At 35.6% G+C, this 25,998-nt stretch overlaps 1 protein-coding gene across 1 annotated transcript in view; it reads right to left on the reverse strand.

The window, feature by feature from the left end:
- The window catches only part of CFAP47 (cilia and flagella associated protein 47), a 531,154-nt gene that overhangs the window by 253,661 nt on the left and 251,495 nt on the right, over window positions 1–25,998 (reverse strand). The window contains exons 36-39 of the mRNA XM_059385274.1: window positions 21,200–21,334; window positions 16,035–16,150; window positions 7,784–7,934; window positions 6,015–6,103 (exon numbers count right to left, since the gene is read on the reverse strand). Coding sequence (XP_059241257.1) covers window positions 6,015–6,103; window positions 7,784–7,934; window positions 16,035–16,150; window positions 21,200–21,334 — 491 coding nt within the window. The remainder of the gene's footprint in view (window positions 1–6,014; window positions 6,104–7,783; window positions 7,935–16,034; window positions 16,151–21,199; window positions 21,335–25,998) is intronic.

Here is a 25,998-nt window from a genome sequence, read left to right on the forward strand (position 1 = left end):
TCAATTCAAAGACACAGATAGGGAACAAAAGGTCACAAAAGACATACCATGCAAATGGTAACACAGACCTGCAGTGTCTATAGTAATAATGGGCAAAACAGAATTAAAGCAAACATTGTTCCAGCATGACAACAAGAGAGCTCCAGAGACTCACTCCCTCAGGAAAATGAATAAAATTTGTAAAAATCAACTATTTTAATTCTCTAGAAATTATCCTAAGGGCATAGAGCAAATGAAGAAAGATCTATTCAGTAATACTAAATTCAGTAAGAAAGGCTGAAATCTGTGGTGTCTTAACCAAGACCCCTCACTCGCTCCTCCTTCCCCACTCAATAAGACGGAAACCCTAGCCCTCATTGGCACAGCTAAGAATATAAGGCTCTCAACTTACCCAGCTCCCAGGTGGAGAGATACTTTTCTGGGAGGGGTTGGACAACAATATTTCTCATCTTGCCCCAGTACATGCTGCTGAAACTAAGTTTTGGGCAACTGTAGCTGAGAGGAGTAGGTGGGATCAGTCTTCTGTCCAGCAACCACTCACAGGACAGAGGCACTACATGGGTGTGAAATCGTCCTTGCCTTAGCTTTAAAATGGTCGCTCAGTGCTGGCAGAAGCAAGGCAAGGAGACCTAAAGCTATGGCCCCTATCTCATCTCACACTTAGCTCCTAATGTGCGGTGGTAAGCAGAGAAAAGTGCAACACTATCCCCACCTCCAGTTACAGAGCGAGTTCAGAGATTTCGCCTGCAGGGAGAAGCTAGCTGTGCTTAAAACAGCTCTTAATCTCCTCCCAAAGGAACTGATTTTATTTTCAACAAATCATGAAGAAGATCAAGCCAAGGGATCAGTGAAAAACAGTGCGGTTGTGGTGAAAGGCAATTTGGAGTAGACTGGTAGATTCACAGGGGAAAGGGACAACTGGGAGGCTCCCTTGTGGGGACAGAATAAATCTTAAACATTGACCTAAGGAACTATTACTTCAAAGGAGCCTATATTTGACTGAATTGGTCTGAGGAGGAATTTATGCCTCCTGAAGAACTGGAATTAGCAGAATCTAGTATCTGGGTGTGGACGTGGAAAGATATGGTCAAAAGGAATCCTACCAAAGCCACTGGCATCCCAGATTGACTGTGGGAATGCCCACGGCTCTGTCCTGTGAGAGTTAACACCAGAGGCTTCACACTTTGTGTGTGGCGCCTTTTGTGGGGAGGAGGTAGATATCACTAAAATAAGCTAGCCAGTCAGTGAAAAAATTAACCAACACCATTAATGACATTTTGGGAAATGTACTCAGCTGATACAATATATATTCTAAAATGCCTAGTTTTCAACCTTAAAAATGATGAAACATGAAAAGAAGTGGGCAACAGAAACTGCACGTTAAAGTGACCAGTTACCAGATTTAACAGAATAATTAATTCCAAATTGCTGTTATCAATGTGTTCAAAAACTAAGGAAAGTATGACTAAAGAAGTCAAGGAAGGTATGATGACAATGTGATATCAAATAGAGAGTATCAAAAAAGAGACTGAAATTTTAAAAAGAACAAAATAAAAATTCTGGAGTTAGAAACTACAAAAACAAATAGATAAATAATTATCACTGGGGGGAATCAACAGTAGATTTGAAATGGCAGGAAAAAAATTTAAAAACTGAAGATAGAGATAATGCCATCTGAAGAACAGAGAGAAAATAAAGAAAAATAGAGTCTCATACATATATGGTGCATTATTAAATGCACTAACACATGTGTAATAAATCACTAGAAGGAGAAGACAGAGAGAAAATAAAAGAAAAATTGTTTAATAACTGAGGTGGCTGAGAGCAAAGCTCAACTGAGCCATGGAAGTTATTCCAGAAGATAATGTGAATCCGTAGAAACAAATAAACCAAAAATGATAAATAACAAGGCCACTTTAATAAAAATTATCAACGTGTCCTTTCTGTTATGGGCTGAATTGTATCCTCCCTTAAATTTCATATGTTAAAGCCGTAACCTCTAATATTCTCACAGTGTGATTGTCTTTGGAAACAGGGCCTTTAAAAGGTGCACTAGGCTAAAATGTAGCCATTAAAGTGGGCACTAATTCATTCTGACTCGTGTGCTTACAAGAGGAAATATGGACACACAAGAGACTCCAGGGCCATGCACATCAGAGAAGAGATGTGAGGGCACAGCAAGAATGTGGCCATCTGTAAGCCGAGGAGAGAGGCCTCAGAAGAAACCCAATCTGCCAACACCTTGATCTTGCACGTCTAGCCTCCAGAAATGTGAAAAAAATAAGTTTCTGTTGTTTAAGCCACTGGGTCTCTGGTATTTTGTTATAGGAACCCTAACAAACTAGTACACTGTCCTTTCTTCTTTCATCTTTCTTAAGATCACAAAAATTACACAAAATGAAAAAAAGAAATACCCCAAAATGTTAGTACCATTACAGATTATTGTAACATCATTGATACAATATGTCTGACAAAAATACCACAGAAAAGGGGGAACTGGAATAGAGCTATATAAGAGGAACATAAAAATGAAAAGGCAACCTATCGAATGAGAGAAAATATTTGCAAATCATATAACAGATAAAGGATTAATATCCAAAATCGATAAAAACTCATATAACTTAAAAGCAAAAACAAAACAAAACAAAAAAACAAAAAACAACCCATAAAAGATCCAATTAAAAAATGACCAGAGGATACGAACAGACATTTTTCCAAAAAAGACATATAGATGGCCAACATGTATATGGAAACATGTTGAACTTCCATACTCATCAGGGAAATGCCTTTCAAAATCAGGGTGAGATGTCACCTCATAACTGTCAGAATGGCTATTATTAAAAACAAAACAAAAAACACCAACCAACCAGACAAGAGATAATAATGTTGTGATGATCTAGAGAAAGGGGACACTGGCACGTGGTTGGTGGGAATTGGTAGGAATGTAAAATGGTGCAGCCACTATGGAAAACAGTAGGGAGGCTCCTCCAAAAATTAAAACTAGAATCATCATGTGGTCCAGCACTTCCACTTCGGGTTTTTATCCAATGAAATTGAAATCCAGATCTTGAAAAGGTATCTTTACTCTCATGGTCATTTCAGCATTGTTCACAAGAGCCAAGATATGAAAACAATCCAAAGAACCCAAATGTTCATCGACAGATCAATGAGTGAGGCAAATGTAGTGAATATATTACTAGTTGGCTTTAAAAAAGAAGGAAATCCTACAATATGTGACAACATATTCAGAACTTGGGGACATTATGCTAAGTGAAAAAAGCCAGTCTCAGAAGGACAAATACTGTATGATCCCATTTATATGAGCTATCGAAAATAGTCAAACTCAAAAAGCAGAGAATAGAACAGTGGTTGCTAGGAAGTGGTTATAGGATGAAATGGAGAGTTGTTATATAAGGTTTCAGTTATGCAAGATAAATAAGTCCTACAGATGTGATATACAAGAGGGTTAACAATATGCTACTGTGCGCTTAAACATCTGTTAAGAGGGTAAGTCTCATGTAAAGCACTCTTTCCACCAAAAAAAAAAAAGTAACACAAGAAAACTTTTGGAAGTGTCAGATATGTTTACTACCTTAATTGTGGTGATAGTATTATAAGTTGCATGCATATGTCCAAACTCATCAAATTGTATACATTAAATGTGCAGTTTTTTAAATATGTCAATCCTACCTCAATAATCAATAGAGAATATCAAGAAGACCAGATATATCAATATCAATATGGAAATATCAATAACATTGATAAATGATTACCTAGACTGATCAAGAATAAAGAAAAGAGGATCAAATTGTTAAAATAAGGGATGGAGGAAGGGCCATCACTATTGACTTTCCAGGAACAACAACAAAAAAGAGTTATAAGAGTATTATGAAAACATCTGTGCCAACACATCAGGTAATTTGGAGGAAATGTACAGATTTCTAGAATTGCATGAACTATCAAAACTGACTTAAAAAGAAACAGAATACCTGATTAGGCCTATAACAAATAGAGAACTAGTAATGAAATAAACTTCCCATGAAACAAAGCTCAGACCCAGATGGCTTTAGTTGTGAATTCTACTGAAGATTAAAAGAATAGCAATTCTTCTTAAACTCTTCCAAAAAAATAGAATAGAAGGAATCAGTTCCCAAATCATTGTTGGAGGCTACCATTAATGACACACACACACACACACAAAAACAAAGCTGTCACTAGAAAAGGGAATTACACCATTAGATCTTATGATTATAAATGCAAAATCTTCAACAAAATACTAGGAAATCAAATCTTATAACATATAAAAAAATTGTATAGCAAGATATAGTTGCATTCTGCAAAAGAGGAACTTGAGAACCATTAATTTGGTAGACAGAGGCATGTGGGCGAATCCTGTCCCTGTTAAATCTAGGTTGGGTTGCCATTTTTGTTAAAAACAGTATTAAATTTTGATTAAAAAGTGACCAAATCTGGTCACTGCACTGCATATAATTTTGGGGAAAATCTATAGGAAACTTTGTTTTATTGTAAAGTATGTTTTATACTAGATTGTTAATAATTAAATCCTTGTCATTTTTTAAGTGTAACATTAAAAGCTAGTTCACTTATTGGTATGGTATTTATAACATACAAAAAGTCTCCAGAAGAATTGGCAATCAAATTTCCTCTTTTCTACTGTATTATTTTAAAATTTTAAAATACATGCCTATTGTAAAATATTGATTTTTACAATTACAAATTTTGTAATTGGTTTTAAAATTTTGAGTTTATATGCCCATTGCCTAAGATTGAGGGCCACATTCAGACAAAGGATGAAGGAGACTTGTCCTCTACCACCCCTGACTGAATTTTAATTCAATCTGAGATAAACCATAAAGTAACAATAAAATTAAAAAAAATAATGAATACTCTTATGCTGAAAATAAATAAATTAATATTTTAAAAAATGCTACAATTTCTTGAAAGACAAGCAACTATAATAGCCGACCAATTCCTGGAACTTTGATACTTCCTTTCAGCTTTACCTCTAGAATGTAAGACTAATTATGTTTGATCTTGAATTCCTCGGAAGAAGTGGAGTCAGTCATTTGGTTCATTTAAGGGCATAGTTTAATACTGGATTAAAGCTACATATTCTGACTTTTTAAAATTGTTCCTTGCATTCTGATAGAACATTTTAATAGAACTACCGTAAATAAAACTCTCCCTCACATGAACATGGGAACCATAAATTCACCAAGAGCTATTTTAACAAAAAATTTTGTATTGTCAATAATAAGTGATTATTAAGAGGAGACTATCAAAAGGCTGGGAATACAATAATTTTAAAAACTGGATATTATCAAATACTAAAATAATAAGCATACATACAGCTTCTAGTCTCAACACAAGTATTGTTGTGAAGATCTGCTCTCTAAAGCTGATGGAGACAGTGTATAATTGAAGCAATACATGGGTGTCACTGACCATTTTCTCCCTCAAAACCTAAGTTTATAAAGACACTTGTCTATTGTGACCTTAAATAATACTTCAGCATTTTATTTTCATCTCAAATCTGTGTTGTTGTTGTTAATCCTCAAGATGCACAAATGCATGGTTAATGTATAGTTTTAATTAATCGTGATGCCGTAAGTTAAAATGCATGTTCTGCTTGAACTGATATTTCACTTACAGAAATTAACAGATGGAATAAAATTAGAAGTAAAAAAGTCTATTAATTATATATTTTTAAAAATTAAAATATTAGTATATCTCAACATACAGAAAGCGCATAGACAAAATTCATAAATTTAGTATGATCAGTCTTAGCTTTAAATAGATCAAATAGCATTTTAAGAAAAATTGATTTCTCTTAATTATTTGTTCTGTTTTATCTATAATGTTCATAAATTTATTGTAATATAAACACATAAAACTTCTCCTCAAAAAGGTTCATTTTGGAAAAAAAGTATTCACCTTAAGACTGGATACGACTAATAGCAAACAAATTATATGAAAATGTTATATTAACATACCTGAAGTCCCCAGCAGTATGGAAGGGATTTTTAACATTCACATTAATTTCTTTCCATTTATAACATGGAGATTTACAACGTATAATTTCCTAAAGTAAAAAAAAAAAAATAATAATTCTATATGTAAGTAATGAAAAAGAATAACCTAAATTATTATAAACTTAAAGCACCTAAAAAACAGTACACTGAAATATTACAGGGACATTAATTCATGTAATTCCCCTTGTCCCACAAATATCGTACTGCAAAAATCTAGGTGGGAAGGACAGAAATAGATTTTACCACATCACTGAATTATTGTCACAACAGTGTCTCTTAAGTTGGTTTCCCTAAAATGGCTTTTGTTAATGACTGAGCATGATTTCACATTTGAAAATTAATTAGTCATACCTATACCTAACACATATGACATAAGGAAGAAGCAGGGTGTATGTATGTGCACATGCATACCTCTGTGAATGAATAAATTTCTGTGTAGGATTGTGGCATGCCTGGGTTTATAATGTGGTGGCTACACTGACATTATTTGTACTGTACAAATAATGCACAAATATAAAATTAAAACTTTGAATTACCTGAAGGACTTTCATGGAAAATAAGATTCCAGGAATTCTACATTTTTAGACTGGTCATGTTATTATCTTTTTCTATTTCTCCATTATTATCCAGCCCACTGGACACTAAAACCATGAGCAGCCAGATGGAAAAGTAAACAGACTGCATGAGCTTGAGGTGTCAGCTTTTTTGCCTGAGAACCATGTAAATGGCAAACTAAAATCATCCATGTCTAGAGATACATATGGTAAAGCAATGTTTCATTTTGGAGAATTCCTGAGAGAAGATTGGGAAGTGTAAGAATTTATTATTCAAGAGGAAATCTGAAGATCACGACACACATCTCAATGATTATCACATGTCTACTTCCTGTTCTAGGTGTCTGTACCTTGTAAACCAGTCTGCCCATATGAGCAACTTAATGCTCTCCTCATACAACTGGCCATTACTGGAGTAATGCCACTACACACCACAAATTCTTTATAATCCATGTGGAAATCTGGTGACATAACAAGTTTACTTCTTCTTTACCATACATCCATGGTATAATATTTAGACAAGATAACAGCTACAAAAAGTCAATGATAGCAATAGCACAACCATTTTATAGAGAGTTAAAAATCCTTTCCCCCATCTTTTGAGATATAAACAGAATTCTATCTGGAATGTTATCACCTCTCAGTAAATGCCAGTCTTAGCATTATCTTTATAGAATGAATGGATTTGATCCACAGGAAACTCAAGATAAATTGATGAATGTTCCTTTCAGAAAAGAGAAACATTTTCTTTGCTGCATAAACCACCAACCCTAAATTCAAACAAAAACATAGACAGAAGCCCAGGGACAGTTTTACCTTACATCACAAATCTCCACAGCAGAGGGGAATGTAAATTGCTATGTGTATAGTGAATGACTCCATTATGAAAACAACAGATATAATCCTAAAAATCTGACTTTAAAAGGAACACTCAATACAAGCAAGTTCTCTTATAAAATTGAAGAATTAATTCTACAGAAAGAGTATCAGAGCAAGAATATCAGAGACGCAGAAGGCAAGAACTGTGCAAATGTAATTATGTGCACATGTGTCTGTACACAGAATTTCAAACAACAGGAGCGATACAGAGAGAACACTTGGAGGAACAGCTGTGCTTGGGACATTCCAAGGCCTGAGAAGAGAATGAGACACACAAAATAGGTAAAATCTACTTACAATGGCTTTAAAATTGAGGACTTCACCCTTAAGAGCAAAAGTCATCGTAGTGCCTCCTATTGCGTACTTAGGTTTTGAGATTAATAGCAGTGAAGCTTCAGCAGGACGAAGGAAGCGACTGGTGAATTTCAGAGTGATATTAATTTGGTTTCTATTTAGTAAAAAAGAAAAGAGGAAATCGCTTACTGAAAAAGACACAACAGTTAACTCTTCAGCGTAGATCACATGCCCAGGGCCTACACTCTGCAATATACTCACTTCTATAATAAAATGGAAGGCCTCTGCAGATTTCAGCAACCATACAATCCAGTTATTGTTATCCGTTAAAACATCTTGATCCGATCTGTAAAACCTACAGTTCCCTTCAAATGTACATATAATTTACCAAGTAATAGATTTCCAGTTAGCTGCAGGAAATCATGTGGGTATTTTTGTGTGAAATTCATAGGACATTCTGTGCTACTGTTTAGATGAACTCTTAATCATATCACTGGTTTTTGGATTTTATTTTGTTTTTGTCACATAGAGAAAAAAAATGAGCAAGACTAAGAATTCAAAAAAATAAAGCTACGGTTGAAAGTAAAATTTAAATCTGGAATCAAAATAATGGTATATAAGTAACAGGATTTTTGAGAGAAACACATAAATAAAAGAAGGAAAACAGAAAGCCACATCCATCTCTCTTAAACTTCAACTTTCTAGTCTAAAACACAGTAAAATGGTAAGAGGTCTATGGACTCGGAGGAGATTTCACCCACCCATTTGTAGGGGAATGTCTACACCATGGCATCCTGGCAACTTGGCATGCCATACCTAGGGCACAGAGACAAAACTTAACTGTCCTGGCAGAAAGCTTGTGATCCTCCCCTAACAGAAGAGCACAGAGGCACATGCAGAGCTACTACAAGAACCTTTCTCGCTTGCCTCCCCACCTCCCCTGGGAGGGTATCATCAGTTTCTCGGTATCTCCTATGTTCTCTCCCTTCAAGGAGAGTTACAGGCTATAAAACTGCTTAGCTGTAGCACAACATTGGCTGTCTGCAACACGCTGTCTTACCAGGCATAATGCATTCATCAACAAAAGCTCTTTTGTTGTGGTATTAGCCTGCATGAGGGACATAGGGATCAGGCCCTTTTGATAACTTTTGTTTTCACTGTGTATTAAGTAATACAGTCCTCGAATTTAAAGATAAATGGGCTCAGTGTTTCTTAACTGGCTAAATCTTTCAGCCTTGCCTTGCCTTGACACAGCTGTGGGTGAAAAATCATGGGGAAATTTTACCTTTGCTTTTGCTCTGGCTTTTAGTCCTTTGTGCAAACTACCACCTACTGCCTTCTCTTAGGATGCTTGTGTTTGGAAATGGAGATGGGAATAGATTCTCTCGGTGTCCAACTTTGACTTAACTTCCCCCAAATCCTTGTGGAATTAATGTTGAATGGGTAAGTCTATGGAGCAGCAAAAAGTAAAGGACTTTAAAGGAATTAAGGACTTCCAAAATCAAGAGAAATATTCATAAAATTGCTTTTTAGGGAAAAGTACAACTCCCAGGTACCAGGAATGGGGATGATTTTTACTCAGATATGTCATCACTAATCTCAGTTTGCAAAGGGATATTTTGTTGGTCATTACGAAAAGCTCATAGACTTGGATTTAATTAAGAACAAAGAATATTTGACCTTGAGATCTTTTTCAGGGTATACAGGCTCAAATTCTGTGTTAGGATACCTGTGAGTGACTTAAGATTTTTCTAGATATTCTAAAATTCATCATTAGATCAAGCCATTCATTCAATCATTCATTCATTCAATTGATATTTAGAGAATTTATAATGTTCCAGGGACTGTTTTAAATTTGGGGATAGAGGGCGCGTGGGTGGGACAGTGGGTTAAGGCCTCTGCCTTCAGCTCAGGTCATGAACTCAGAGTCCTGGAATGGAGCCCCGCATCGGGCTCTCTACTCAGTGGAGAGCCTGCTTCTTCCTCTCTCTCTCTGCCTGTCTCTCTGCCTACCAAATAAATAAAATCTTAAATAAATAAATTAGGGGATAGCGTGATTAGAAAAAAACCCACAGTATACCTGATCTCCTGGATCTTACGTTCTACAGGGCATGGCAAACATTAATTATGTCATCACAAAATAAATGTGGAAATTACAAATTATGCATGTGCTAGGAAATGGTATGAGAACATCTAACAGGGAGTGTGGTATAGTCTGAAGGGTCAGGGGGTGGGATATGAAGGATGAGAACGAGTTAACCAGAATGAGCAGGGGAGGAAAGAAGTAGCCAAGGCCTCTGGTAGGAAGAATTAAGTGTTTGAAGAACTTACCAAAGGCCAGTGGTGCTGAAGCTTAGAGAGCAAGAGTGTTAGTGATCCAATACAGCCAAAAGCCAGCTATGAAAGGCCACATGTTGAGATAGTCATCCTTTATCTTAATGGTAATGGGAAGCTATGGGAATATTTTATGCAGAGGAGTGATATAAGCAAAATTTTTAAAAGATTTTATTAATTTACCTGACACAGAGAAAGAGATAGTGAGAGAGAGAGAGAGAGAGATAGAACAAGGTGGGGGAGTGGCAGGCAAACAGGCAGAGGGAGAGAGAGAGAAAAGGCTCCCCACCAATCACCGATGCTGATGTGGTCCATCCCAGGATCCCAGGATCATGATCTGAGCCGAAGGCAGCCACTTAACTGACTGAGACACCCAGGTACTCCAATGTAAACAAATCTGCATTTTAAAGGAATTGTTGCCATTCGAAGATAGAGGATGGACTGCAGAGAAACCTTTCAGTAGTCTATTGTGGCAGTGTAGTTTAAAGATGAAGGTACATTAAACTTGATGTGGAATAGGTGGTAAAAATAAAAGATGTCAAATTTAAGATACATTTGGTAAAATCAATAGGACTTGCTAACAGATTGGATCTCCCCGGAAGCTGATTTTAAAAAGGTCTATGAGAATGACCACAATCTAAATAACATGCACTTAATAAATGAATGTATAGACCTATACTTAAATCCTATGAAACACAATTTAAAATAAAATATCCTCTTTATGAGATCAATGGCTGGTTTTAGGACCATGAAGATTTGAGCCTCTCTTGAGTATAGATGTTCCTTTTGAAATTCTGTAGTTATATTGAGGTATGTAAATGACAGGGATTCCTTCTTGAATATGTTAGAAAGTTCAGAATCAAATGGGTGGTCCACTTAGGTAAATGTCTTAGGTCTCTAAAAATGTGTATAATTATAGGCTTCATCTTAATTTTCTTCCTTTTTTCTTTTTGTGTCAATTTCCTCCCTCTCAGTAAAAAAAGAATATCTTGATATTATATATCTCTTGTAAGGTACTTTAACTTGGCTTTTGGAAAAGATGGAGAATAATTTATAACATATCAGTCAATGTCAGTGCCCATATGGCTCAATGAGAATAATGATTTAAAAACAAACAAACAAACAAACAAACAGAGGGGCGCCTGGGTGGCTCAGTGGGTTAAGCCTCTGCCTTCGGCTCAGGTCATGGTCTCAGCATCCTGGGATTGAGCCCCACATCGGGCTTTCTGCTCAGCAGGGAGCCTGCTTCCCCCCTCTCTCTCTGCCTGCCTCTCTGCCTACTTGTGATCTCTCTCTCTGTGTCAAATAAATAAATAAAATCTTAAAAAAAAAAAAAAAGAAACAGAATGTTCTTCCAAAAGTATACTTTAACTTTTATGCAGTAACTCTATGGTTGTAGCTAAATTTAAGCATCAAATTAGATGCAAAAGTAAATATGCTTGTTTACATATGGATATAGCTGTTTAATCCTACCTACATAAATGATATTGCTTGGAATTTGAATCCACATCTGCCAGAAAGAGCCATTATTAATCATGATTTAGACTGACTTTAAGGATGTTGTACACACAGATAATTATATAATATCTGATAATGATAATGCTGCTGTTTTTTTTAAGAAAACAAAACATTTTCTGAACTCTTATTTGTAAAAACAAAAGACTATGAGATTACTTAGTCTAGCTAAAAAGATTTTTAGAGAACCATCAAATAATAGTATTCAAGCCTACAAAATAAAATACATCTAAAAAAGGAAATAATTACTTTCCATATGTTGAGAATTAAGCATTGTCTCTCTGGAAACACATCCATGGTTAACACAAGAATATTTAAGTGCTTTTTTCCATTTTACTCTAGTTCTATACACACAACATAAATAAAACAATTACCCAATTATATCCTCATTGTGGATTTGTTTGTAGGACACTCTGCTAGACTGTAAACACTGGTGGGTAGTGTTAATATATTTTCATCTATGACTCACCAGAGCTTCGAATTGGAATGGGGGGTGCAAATACTTATTGCTTCCTATATGTTTCAGTTACAGTATTAAATGTTTTGCCTATTTAATTAAATTTATTACTGACAAAACTTTGGGTAAATATTTCAATCCTCATTTTCTTTTTTTATTTCTTATTTATGAGAGAGAGAGAGAGAGAGAAAGGAGGAGGAGCAGAGGGAAAGGGACAAGCAGACTCCACACTGAGAAGGGAGACAGACATAAACCTTAATCTCACAATCCTGAGATCATGATCTGAGACAAAACCAAGAGTCGGATGCTTAACCAACTGAGCCACCCAGGTGTCCAACCCTCGTTTTCTAAGTAAGAAAAATGAGGTTGGATCATAGAATCTGTACATGACAGTATCAAAGCCCAGCATTTAATTGTTAAATGACATAACAGTAGGGTTCTAGACCACAATGGCTGCTGAAGCTCAGGTTTATCACCTAAGAGAAATCCCATTAAAATTATAAGAAAGATTTTTTAAAAAGCTGCTAGTTAGAAGAAGCTATCAATGAGCATCTGAACACAGGTTAGTAAAGGAAAAGAAGTGGGCCTGTAGACTACTGGACAGGGCATTTCTAGAAATGCCCATTTGCATGGAGGGCAAGATGGGGTTCAGACAACTTCATGGTCTTCAAGGCCAGTGCACAATGCTGGGCAACTGGGCCTAAAATGTTTTTCACCCTAAGGTAGAGGTTTTTCTGTGTGTATCCACAGAAAAACAATATAGTATTCTGTTGCCATGTTATTACATATGGGATTGAGCCCCACATTAGGCTGTCTGCTCAGTGGGGAATCTGCTTCTTTCCCTCCCTCTGCTTCTTCCCCTGCTCATGCTATCTCTCTCTCTCTCTCTCTCAAGTCAATAAATAAAATCTTTTTTAAAAAGTCCAGTAATGACATTCTTCAGTTGGTCTGGAAAGCAATCAATCCAATTAATAGGAGAAGGCAAAGTGCTCTAGAAAAGGTATACTTGAAGGAAAGAGACTTCAAGGAGTGTATGCACTTTAGAATTTATTGATTTTCTCAACTTAAAAAAGGAGTCAAAAGATACGTTTTATACTGGTGGTACAAGAAACATTTATAAAATGGATTTTCACTCTTGGAAATGTAGTTAGTAGAAGATAAAAATAGTGATGTTTGGAGAAAGGGCAATAAATCTGGAGAAGTAAGTAAACTAGACATTAGATATTATAGCTATACATCAGCAGATTATTTCTTAAGTTGATACAACATAAATACTGGCAAAGATAATATAGATTATTTCAATATTGGAGGTAACCACTGGAAGAACTAAAATGAGACATAAATGAAGGAGTGAAAAGTAGGTGGCTCATGAAGTGGATTTCTAGAGACAGATTTGAGTCAAAGCCACATTTTATTGCATGCCAAGGGTTTGTATGCATGTGATACACACACACACACACACAAATATGTATAGGCGTCAATTGAATAAAAGTGCCAGCCAATGGATTTAGATTGGTTGATGGTGAATTAGCGCTTTACCATTTAATAGCAGGGAAAATTGGGCAAATGATTTAATGTCTCTTCTCAATGTTTCCTTTCAGAAATGAGGACATTAATATGGCTCTTAGGATGATTAAATATGAAAAGGTATAAAAAGTGCATGTTATATAGATTTTTTACATAGCAAATGTTTCATAAGCATTAAGTTGTTTCAATATTTACGTATAAATATCCTATATTTATAGATAATACATAAAATTATATAATATTGTATAATTTGTATATATCTAAATAGGCATATGCTATAATAAATATACTTGTGCATATGCAAAGACTAGAAAGAAATGAACTGATGAATTAACTGCTTATCTGATGGAGTTCTAGGTGATTTTGTTTCTTCTTTATACTTATCTGTAACAATTTTTCAACAATGTAGAGGTTTCACATTTATAATAAAATGGTAAATGTTAATCTTGTTAACTGAAATGTAATTTTAAGCTAAAATATCAGGGGTTTAGTGTGGTTGTTAAGAAATATTTCCATTTATGGGGCACCTGGGTGGCTCAGTGGGTTAAGCCGCTGCCTTCGGCTCAGGTCATGATCTCAGGGCCCTGGGATCAAGTCCCGCATCGGGCTCCCTGCTCAGCAGGGAGCCTGCTTCCCTCTCTCTCTCTGCCTGCCTCTCTGTCTACTGTGATCTCTCTCTGTCAAATAAATAAATAAAATCTTTAAAAAAAAAAAAACAAAGAAATATTTCCACTTAATGAGAGCTTTGAAATACTGGAAGAGGCTACTGGGTTTATGAATAAGAAAAAAAAAGACAAAGTGAAATCTAAATGCTTTTCACTCTATCAACCTCTTTGAAAGGCAGAGAACAGATTTCAATTATCGAAGTCCTGTGGGAAGAAAAATGGGACTGTGACAATGTTCAAATGAACCCGTATTACTAAAGTTGTGTTTTATAACAGACATGTAATAAGTATAACTTAGAAATGGTTGGGTTGTTTTTATAAAGAGTTTTATTCCAATCATTTAATTTATAATATAGAAAAAGGGGAGTGGAAAATTGTATTCCTCACACTCAGTTCAATCTGGATACAGTACCAACCATGAATATTCAGAATTTATAAATTATATACTCCTTAGCGTGGAGCAGTAACTGAAGAAAACAAACACAGTCTAATGACACAAGCCAAGGGCACCGTTAAATCTGGGTTTCTTGGTACTTTAAATGCAATTAAAATGGCCTTTATTTCCAATTATTTCTGTGTTTGATATGCTAGAAGTAATAATAATTACAATGTGAAAAGCAACTCGAGTTAACATATAGTTAAAAATCAAAAAGATAACTGGTGGGGTAACTTTAGTAGTTACAATCTGTCACTTTGCACTGGGAAAAATAATTGAATGCAAAGACAATGACTAAAATTCAAGTTGGCTGAAGTCATTTAGTGGTTATTAAATTTGTGTACCCTTGTGATATTAATATGGCTGTTCTCTTATCATCCTTGTAATAAGAATATTACAAGGATGTTAGGATTTTGTAATAAGAATATTTCCCATCATTAAAACCAATGATATATCTAATAGGATTTGTTGATCTGGAAAGAGTCATATATTATGCTCATGTTTAATTTCTCAAGACCATTTTCCAGGGGTTTCATTTGTACTTTATTTTTGAAAGTAGGATGGTAGTAGAAACATTAAACAAAAGCATCATGACAACAGAATCAGATAGAAATCAAACTTTAAAGAAAATCACTATAATCTTGGAGAGTGTGTGTGTGTGTGTATATGTGTATGCTTATACTTATCTATGCATCTATCCACACATATAAACACAATGACAGTGAAGGGATAGGGAAAAATGGCAACAGTGAGGGTATCTTTGAGGTAAGATTATCAGTCTTTCACTTTTTTTGTTCTTTGTACTTCTATAGTTTCTAAACTTTCTGCAATGAGCACATTGCTCAGAAACAACCATATATAACATATAAACAAAATTATATATACTAGTTATATATATATGATATATACAACCTATATAAAATATAGATAAGTAATATAAATATATATAACAGATATAGATAGATAGATAGATGTAAATTTAGCACACACTGGTTTAAGTTTCCTACAGGAAACCGAACTATGGTACATGAACAAACAACTTATAGTTTAATCTCTATGGGCCATATGCATGCAAAATAAACTAAAATTAAAAGCATATGTAATAAGTAACTGTTTTATGTTGCTAGAATTGTTTTAACAAAGTTGGTGAGGAATCTCAGCAACATATACATAATCTATCTATGTCAGAGTGATAATCTTTTCATTATACGTATACCAGTTAAAAACAAATCCAGGCCATTCTTTTATAATTATAATACACATTAAATATCTAGGGTTGATATTTTCAGTGAAATAAAAAAAGAAAAAAAAAACACTTACTTTGGAGATATTGTCACAATGTTCCCTGTTTGGGAAAGAGAGAAGTCAGACGCATCTTTTCCAACAATTACAGCATTATATACTAAGCTTTTCAAGCTTGGATTCTTCAGTAGAATCTATATTGAAGAAGAGAGTATGCATAAGATCATGAATTTTAAAAATATATAATTTAGCACTTATTTTCATCAAAGCAAATTACACATTTTAATCATGCAAATATTCCTAATATGCACTAACTGGAGGAAAGCAGACTTTGTATTTAAAGATTATATATATATATATATATATATATATATATATATATTTCAGCAGAAGAGGCAAGGAGAAGGAGTTTTCAAGCTTTCAAGCAAGCAAATGACAGATGTAAAAACACCTGATTATCAAAGATTTAAAACCCAAAGTTAGCAACTTGGATTTTATTCTTACTGCAAAGGAAAATCTTTAGAGAATTTTAAACAGAGAATTTATATAGTCCAATTTACAAAAAGATTATTCAGGCTGCTCAGTGTAGAAAGAATTATAAGGAGTGTACATTTAAAAACAGATGCCCAGGCTGAAACTGAAGGTGGCCTTGAGTCGAAGCAGTAATATAATAAAGGGGCTGACTGTCCCTTTCTGATGCCAAGATAGGGAAGGTATGTGAGGACAAGTTACTTCATTTTTAGAGAGAATATTTCATGAAAACTGAATATCCAAGTGTTTATGTAGAATATAATGTGGATTCAAAACAAACAAACAAAAAACCAAACACACTGGAAAGACTCCAGGTTATCATGGAAAGTACTGACTCAGAGGAGGAAGATGACATGGGGGAAATGCATGACTGGCCAAATTAGAGTGACAACAAGGTGGGTGCAATTTACGCAACCCAGGAAGTACAGTCACAGATACCTGAAGAGTTAACAACACCGTGTGTCATAATAGTGACTTATAGTGATTATGGTGATTTGTACACAAAATGGTAGATTTGTTAAAGATTAAATAACTAGGGGCACCTGGGTAGCTCAGTCAGTTAAGTGTTCAACTCTAGGTTTTGGCTCAGGTTGTGATCTTAGGATCATGAGATCAAGCCCTGTGTCAGGCGCCACACTCAGCGTGGGGTGTGCTTGAGATTCTCTGCCTCTCCCCATCTATCTGCCCCTCCCCCAGCTCACACATGCTCCCTCTCTCTGCTAAGATTTAAATAAATAAATAAATAAATAAATAAATAATTAGATTAACTAGTTTTATGTTTCGAAGAGAATTTTTGGTAACTACCAAGGCAAGTATGTTGTTGCTGAAGAGTTTCTTCTGTCTTTGGTTACACCAAGGAACTGGGGTTCTCATGTTGCTTACCTACTTATACATATCAGTTATAAGGGGGCAAAACCAACCCAGTATGTTATTTTTTATTTATGTATATATGTATGAATTTGAAGTATTAATGAACAGACCAAGTAATTTTAAGTTCCATAGAACTAATTTCTGTTTTCTGAAAGGAAATATAGAAAATTGTGAGGATTATCTGTGAACTGTTACGGATTTTTAGTCCTGGAACTTCCCTAACCAGCCCTGAGATCTTAAGGTAGCCACTCATTCTCATTATGTCATATCCTATATATGAGCCACTGGGCTATCTCACTTGTGGTCAGATTATTCCACCCAGGATTTCGTGTTTCGGTGGTAAGTGGTAAACGGGGACAAAGGAACTCTGCTCAAGGGGAGGAAAGCAAGATTTGGAGCCTCAATTCCCCCTGTGCACCTTTTGCAAGAATACCTTATCTTTCACTATTCAATAGTTGTCTTTAACTACTGTGCTTTTGTGTAAATTGTTTCAAAAAGGGAGAAGAAAAGTCCAACTACATTTAAAAATGTCTCAGAAAATCACACACTCTACATTTTTTTTTTTACTGATCACTCTATTTTTACCAGTTCCAAGATTCTATGTTTCTACTATTGACATATAGTCACACAAATACTGTTTTAATTCTAGTAGCCATTTCTTAAAATCCTTCTTTACTCTAGAGTGATGAAAAGGTTGGTAAAAATGATATTCAACAACTTAAGCACTGTCATTTATGGTGTTGATGCATAGGGGCTATGCCAAATGTTCTCAGTTATTTCCAAATCAGTGATTTTTCTTAAATTAAATTTAAAATTAAAGCTTGTTATAACTGACATTTTCTTGCATTTATATTTAATTTTTGTTACCGTCAAAAGACATACACTACATTTCAGAAAAATAAAAGTTACATATGCATAATTTCATCTATAATCTCTCTTTTTCCTTTTTTCCTTTGTTGGCAGACTCAATCCCCAAGGTGGGGCTTGAACTCAAGGCCCAGAGATCAAGAGTTAGATGTGCCACCTACTGAGCCAGCTAGGGACCCGTCATCTATAACCTTAAAACATGAACATTATTTCTAGCAAAGCGCTAAATGTGGAAAGAACTATTTCCATTTTAATACACTTTAATTTGATTTTTAACATAATTATAATTTATATTTAAACATTAGTGTTGTTAACTACTTTTAAAAAATAATGGCAATTAAACGGCATAAAGATTTACAAATACATGGACAGAATTAGAGATCTGGAATTAAACCTAACTGTAATAAATCACTGCTTAATCTAATTCAGACTCCCCTTAGATTCTGGAGGCTTAAACAAAACATTTCTAACTCGTTAGAAATTTTATTTTGATGTCAAAAAACCTCTCCAATATAATTACAGCTCCAGGCTTTGAGAATCACTTCATTTAGGGAATTATCAGAGTAAATACTGTTGAAAAAATCCTCTAAATAATTTTATATATTTTTTATCCTGGTAAAAAAGGAAGAAAAAAAAACTCCTAAAAAGGAATCCTTTCTCAATGTATGCTAACAAAAAATCAGTAGAGGCTGTTCTTACCCTAACTGAGCCCTTTACATGTTGAGACAAGAACCTGTGGTTTCCCTGATTTTTCACTGAATCCTTACCAACCGTCACACATATAATCACAGAGGCTATGTATTTTCTCAACGGTTACAATTATAAATCAAAGATCATGAAGACATATCTTCTTAAGAGCAAATATGGACAAGTTCTTCATCAAACATATAAAATTATTCCCTCCCAACTAAATATGAGGAGGAATACATAAAACAGCCTGAAGAAAAGGAATAAACATGATCTGACTAAAGAGATAAAGTAACTTTTGTATGAAATAAGATTCTATCAGCCCACAGTGTCCTCAGGAAGAAACAAGGAGATTCTTTCTTTAGTTGAAGCTTTTATGAAACTAGTAGAAGGAACAATCTTTTTTTTTTTTAATTCTATTTATTTGACACAGAGACAGCACACAAGCAGGCAGAGAAGCAGGCAGAGAGAGGGGGAAGCAGGCTCCCTGCCGAGCAGAGAGCCCAATGAAGGGCTCAATCCCAGGACCCCGAGACCATGACCTGAGCCAAAGGCAAAGGCTTAACCCTTTGAGCCACTCAGGCGCCCCTAGAAGAAACAATATTAAATAAGCATAAGCTATTTAAAAGTATATGCTAGAAGATACTTCACAAGTATAAATATGAAACAAACAGCTTGAAAAACAAACTGAGGTCAATGGTCCTTGACAAGATACTTCTCAAAGAGGACACTTCATAAATATGGACATATTTATAGAGATCTGTTATTGTCACAGGACTTCAAAATTCATTTTTTATTTTTTTCTGCAAATTAAAGAACCCGCCATTACACATTTAGCACCTCTTGCATATATAATAACCTTTACTGGGAATCAGGTTGCCCTGGTCAGGAACACCTTAATTTTTTTTTATTTTAATTTTTTTTTAAAGATTTTATTTATTTATTTGACAGACAGAGATCACAAGTAGGCAGAGAGGCAGGCAGAGAGAGAGAGAGGGAAGCAGGCTTCCTGCGGAGCAGGGAGCCCGATGCGGGGCTCGATCCCAGGACCCTGAGATCATGACCCGAGCCGAAGGCAGCGGCCCAAACCACTGAGCCACCCAGGCGCCCCAGGAACACCTTTATTTTTATTGCCCTTTCTATATCCTTGTCTGAATAAAATCCATCTGGATGTGTAAACTGCTCCCTTAAGGAAAGCTGAGTACACTCAGAACACAAGCTTGCCCTTACGGTGTCAGTCCCCTTGCACATGAAATGGGTCTCAAGTGTGAGAAAATTTGCCCTTCAAAGTATCCTTCATTATCCAGCTCCCCAAACCCCATTCATCAAATGAATCAAGGAATCATCATTTCATTGCAGGTAATGGTTACTATTAAGCAAAAATTGTCCCTTTCAGTCTGCTAAACCTTCTTCTTTAGAAGAAACAACATTTACTAAGACCATTTTTTTTAAGTTTATTTATTTTTTTAATAATCTCTACACCTAAGGTGGGGCTTGAACTCAGAACCCTGTGATCAGGAGTCACATGCTTTTCCAACTAACCCAGCCAGGTGCCAAGGATGGCAAACATTTATTATAGGTGCAAAAATGAAGTATCAAAACATCATTCATTTTCTGCCCGCCTCCCTCCTTTTCTGTGTTTTTTACTTTTTTTTTTTCATTTAAATTCAATTACTTAACATATAATATATTATTAGTTTCAGAGGTAGAGTTCAGGGATTCACCAGTCTTATGTAATACCCATTGCCCATTAGATCACATGTCCTCCTAAATGTCCATCACCAAGTTACCCTCTACCCCTACCCCTCTCCCCTCCAGCAACCCTGTTTACTTCCTATGATTAAGAGTCTCTTATGCTTTGTCTCCCTCTCTCTGATTACATCTTATTTTGTTTATTCTTCTCTTCCCTTATGATTCTGTTTTGTTTCTTAAATTCCACATATGAGTGCAATCATATGATCATCGTCTTTCTCTGACTGACTTATTTTGCTTAGGATAATAACCTCTAGTTCCATCCACACCATTGCAATGGCAAGATTTCATTTTTTTTTTTTGATGACTGGGTAGTATTCCATTGTATATATATACCACATCTTCTTTATCTGTTCATCTGTCATGGACATCTGGGCTCGTTTCAGAGTTTGGCTATTGTGGACATTGCTGGTATAAATTGCTAAGGCTTAATTATATCATAGTGATATTTTGTACATTTGGGGTTAGAAAAGACATAACTAAAACCCCTGTGAATTGTTTAACTCCACATATTTCGACCCCAAATCTGTCCTTACCTGTCTCAGCACAGTGTCATGTAGAGTACAATGAAAAGGCACCACCTTTTTGGGGAGATATGTAGGGAGCCTTTCATACATGTAGACACAAAGCATGAGCATCAGGACTGGATTAGGGTCACAGATATCCGTGGCCTAGTTTCAATGAAAAGAAATATAAATTAGAGGATATACAGATAAAATAAAGAGAGCTAAAGCATAGTACATCAATGGATGAATTACATTAAAGCCTTTTAAAATGTTACTAATTGGCAATGACACTGAATTATAAACACAGTAAACAGAATTATTGTGGGGAATCAGAAGAGCTTTACCTAAGTGTTAAAAGATGAATTAGATGTATTTTCAGTATAACAGTGACCTCACAGCCTCAAAGCCTCCGCAGAAGCTAATCAGAGGTCATAAAAATATTATGTCCTAGAAATACTGACTAATGTGACTAAGACATCATCCCTGATTTAGAGTACCATAAACAGCAGTAAAAAAAAAAAAAAAAAAAAAAAAAAAAAAACAGAGAAGTAAACAAACTACTGAGGTAAAAGGCAGCAACAGTTTCAAACAAAAGCTCAAGGGGAGAAGGCAGCCTTGAGATGGTCTTGAAGAATGCTTGGATCTCAAATAGATTGTGTTTGGGGGTTAGAAAAGGAGAAAATGATCTATTCCATCAGACAGGCAAAGCACTACAGTGCAAGAATATAGGGAAATACAGTGTTTATTTGTTAAAGAAGTACAATTTGAATCCTGTGTAAGGTAAGAAGGGCAAGCACTATATGAAAAGACTAAGGAGCACCAGGGCCACACTGTGGAGGGTGTGGATGCCAGGGTAAGGACCTTAATTTCTTTTTTTTTATTTTTTTAAGTTTTTATTTATTTATTTGACAGACAGAGATCACAAGTAGTCAGAGAGGGAGGCAGAGAGAGAGGGGGAAGCAGGCTCCCTGCTGTGCAGAGAGCTGGATGCGGGGCTCGATCCCAGGACCCTGAGATCATGACCTGAGCTGAAGGCAGAGGCTTAACCCACTGAGCCACCCAGGCACCGCAAGGACCTTAAATTCTGAACAAGGAATAACACAAAAGCAGATCAGGCAGATCAGGCAGGGGGATGGTTAGGGAGTACCTTTCCCAGAACAAAGTATAATAATCAGAAAATGTAGTCATACTGATAACCAAGATAAATTAGTGATGGTTGGTGGAAAAGATCTGAGATAAAAGCCAGAATTGCAAAGGAATAATAGCAGGGACAATCAACATAGCCTGAACGTACACTGAAGACAAGAAGTAGAGTCAGGGGTAGGAGGAAGGATTCTTTGTATCAGCTCGTGTACTACCTGTGATATCCTAGAAAAATGTGAAGGTAATAGGGGAGAATTAATCTTAGCAAAGAAGTATTGAGAATGGTCTACAGCAAGGATTCAAAGATATAAAACACCACTGATAGATATGCAATTCTGTCATTGTCAACATACAAGGGAGCCCTCTATACTTGCATAAAATGAAGATCTACCTATGACTTAAAGGCTCACATTCAAGTTAGTAACCGAACCTGATCCAGGCCTGGCTTGAAAGTGCAAGAGGGCAGGAGCCAAGAAGACCTAATGCATTATGTGGAACTAACATGTTTGACTCTGAAGTTCAGCAGCGGTTACCAGCAAATAAAAACAGCTCCTTTGATCACCTGCTGGTTCACATTCCCAAATACGGTCTTTTTCTTCTTTGGAAGAAGAGAAGAGTTTGTTTTTTCTTGTTTTGCCAATATGCAGTAAGAGTAACCAATAAAGGTATCTGGGAAGGAGATTTTTAGTAAAAAAAAATAGGGGAGCTGGCCTGACTTGGCAGGGTAGAAAGCTGCTAGTGAGTTCGATTTGTGGAAAACTGAGAAATACGTCAAGACTCCAAAGTTTCTCATCAGTATTCTGTGGTCATACATTGCTATGTGAAAGACAATGTCAGTCAACACACGAAGGAAAATTATTTAGGATAAGAACAAACTAAAAAGATGAATACAGGGGCGCCTGGGTGGCTCAGTGGGGTAAGCCGCTGCCTGCAGCTCGGGTCATGATCTCAGGGTCCTGGAATCGAGCCCCACATCGGGCTTTCTGCTCAGCAGGGAGCCTGCTTCCCCCCTCTCTCTCTGCCTGCCTCTCTGCCTACTTGTGATCTCTCTCTCTGTCAAATAAAAAAATAAATAAATAAAACTTAAGAAAAAAAAAGATAAATACAGAACTTAATTCTCACAAAGTAAAGAATGTGGTACTACTGGGCCCTTTGGGATGAGCCTGAGTATGACTGTGATTAAATGAGGGCTGTGGGCCACCTAGGTGGCTGTCAGTTAGGTGTCCGTCTTCTGATTTTGGCTTAGGTCATGATCTCAGGGTTGTGAGATCGAGTCCCAAGTTGGGCTCTGCACTCAGCGGGGAGTCTGCTGCTGGAGATTCTTTTTCTCCCTCTCCCTCTGCCTCTCCCCCACTTCCACACACGTGTGTGCACACACTCTCTCTCATATAAATAAATCTTTTTTTTTTTTTTTTTTGAGAAGGTTGTCTAAGGTGATGGGAAATGTGTTTTTTGGGGGAAGGGATAGACTAGTGGCAGGACATCCTAGGCTCAAGTCTAAGTTCAATGAAAGACTTTTGAACACTTTTTTAGTGACTACAGCATAAAATGTATAAGTGACAATATAGAATTGTCCCAATACTCATCTTTGAAAAACATATAATAGGATGAAAATAAATAATTTGGAAATTAAAAAAAAAAACATGTTTATCTTAATGGGAAAAATACCTTTGATTAATGTATTAGACTAAAAAGAGAGAGAGAGAGAGAGAAAAGAGCACCCTTACCTTTCCTTACCAAAAATTTCAACGAAAATCACCTAAAAATTACACTTTCACCAATTCTTGGTTTAAAAATCTAAAAGTTAATATAGGTTTATTTATTTTTATTATTGTTGTTTTACATTAAGTTTGTTTAAAACAAAACTTTCATGTGAAATATTTTTCAAAGATATAATCATTCCTTTTCTATATAGGTCTATCCTAGAGAACTTCAAGTGCATTGGTCCATTTTTCCCCACAAAGATAGTATTTTTCAACTAGTCTAATGAAAGACAAAAAAATAAACAAAAAAAGGTCACAATAGAGAAAAATGCTGGAGTAGAAATCTGGTAACCAAATTCACGTCCTGCTACTACACAGTGCCATGATTGGATTTCCAAGGCTTCAGTTTTTTCATCAATAACAAGAAAAGTTGAAATAATATTGACTTTCATGAAGGATTTAATTTGCAATGACTTCAAGATATCACCAGCTTTCATACTAGACACCAAACATGACTAGCAGTACCGACCGACATACTGTAATTCCAGAGAACATTGCTGATTACATTCCCCAAAGCAATTTTCTCCTTTCTTCTCACCTAAGAATCCCAATTTTTGTGACTGTTTCATTACTTTTATCAAACACAGGTTTGGCTACAAGCATGGAACGTAATTATGGTCAATGACGACATGTAATGGGAAATATACTGTGAACCACTGGAAAAGATTTACCTTATGGAAAAAGAGAAGTGCAAGATGAGGTGCTATTCAACCAGCCTCAAGAGTAACTATATAAGGATGTTACATGAGAATTTCAGTAGAAACATTGTGGTTCTTAGTTCACATGCCTAATATAAAGCCAGCAGGCTGAGAAGGGCTGAGCAAAAATGAATCTTTAATAACTTTATTAAGCAACTGACTGACTATGCTTATAATCCTCTAATGCCTAACTTCATCTAAAGTAAAATACCGAATTTATTTATTTTGAAAGCACTTTCACTTGTGAATTGTTATTTTATACTAAAAGCACTAAAATTGATAAAAATAATCTTTTTTTCTTTTAGAGGGAGAGAGAGAAAGGAGGAGCAGGGGGGAGAAAGAGACTTTCAAGCAGCCTCCATGCCAAATGCTTGAGCCCAACTCAGGGCTGGATCCGTCAACCCTGAAATCAGGATGTGAGTCAGATGCTGAACAGACTGAGCCATGCAGGAGCCCCCCAAAAAAAGTTTTAAGAGAAAAGTCAGATTAGCTATTGACCCTAAGCTTCCATCACTACTCAGTGAATTGGGTGTAGTACAACCTCTACAAATGTCCTATTATTTTTATATACATTTCTTTACATGAAGGAATGAAAATACATGCTATACTGAGTCCAAATAATTCCCATATTTTTGCTTTAAAGTATGTCACAAAAGGGAGAATATGTAAACAACTGTTATATTCCAGGTGGCAAGATTCCACAACAGGACATAACATAGGCACAGAAACTTATCTAGCTAGTTCCACAGTTGCAAAGAAGAACATAATAAATAACAAACTTAAACATTAATAAATAAGTCTAGAGGTGAATTTCCTTGGTTTTAAATGTGAACCAGTGATAAGCATCAGCATTAATTCACTATAGCTAAGTTAATTTAATATTTTTGAACTTTGCCATTTAATGTTGTTGGTAAATCCAGGTTGATTTAAAAAATGGTAAGGAATTGGAACTGATTAGTAAAAGCTTGGTAATTATCAGTTAACTGTCAATTACTCCATTCATCACATCTTAGATACTTTGTCTACATTTTTATGTATTAGATACTCACATTTTAAAATATTTTTTGCCTACACAACAAAATAAAAATTTTGAGTGAACATATCTGAGGAAATAAAAAAGCAAAGGAGAGAATAACAATGTATGATGATTTATATTTTCTAAACAAAAATATTTTAAGTTTCTTATGAACTCTGACCAAATTCTCAGGGGCCACCTTGAACACCA

Source organism: Mustela nigripes, chromosome X (genome assembly GCF_022355385.1).
Source record: "Mustela nigripes isolate SB6536 chromosome X, MUSNIG.SB6536, whole genome shotgun sequence".
Classification (NCBI taxonomy): Eukaryota; Metazoa; Chordata; class Mammalia; order Carnivora; family Mustelidae; genus Mustela; species Mustela nigripes.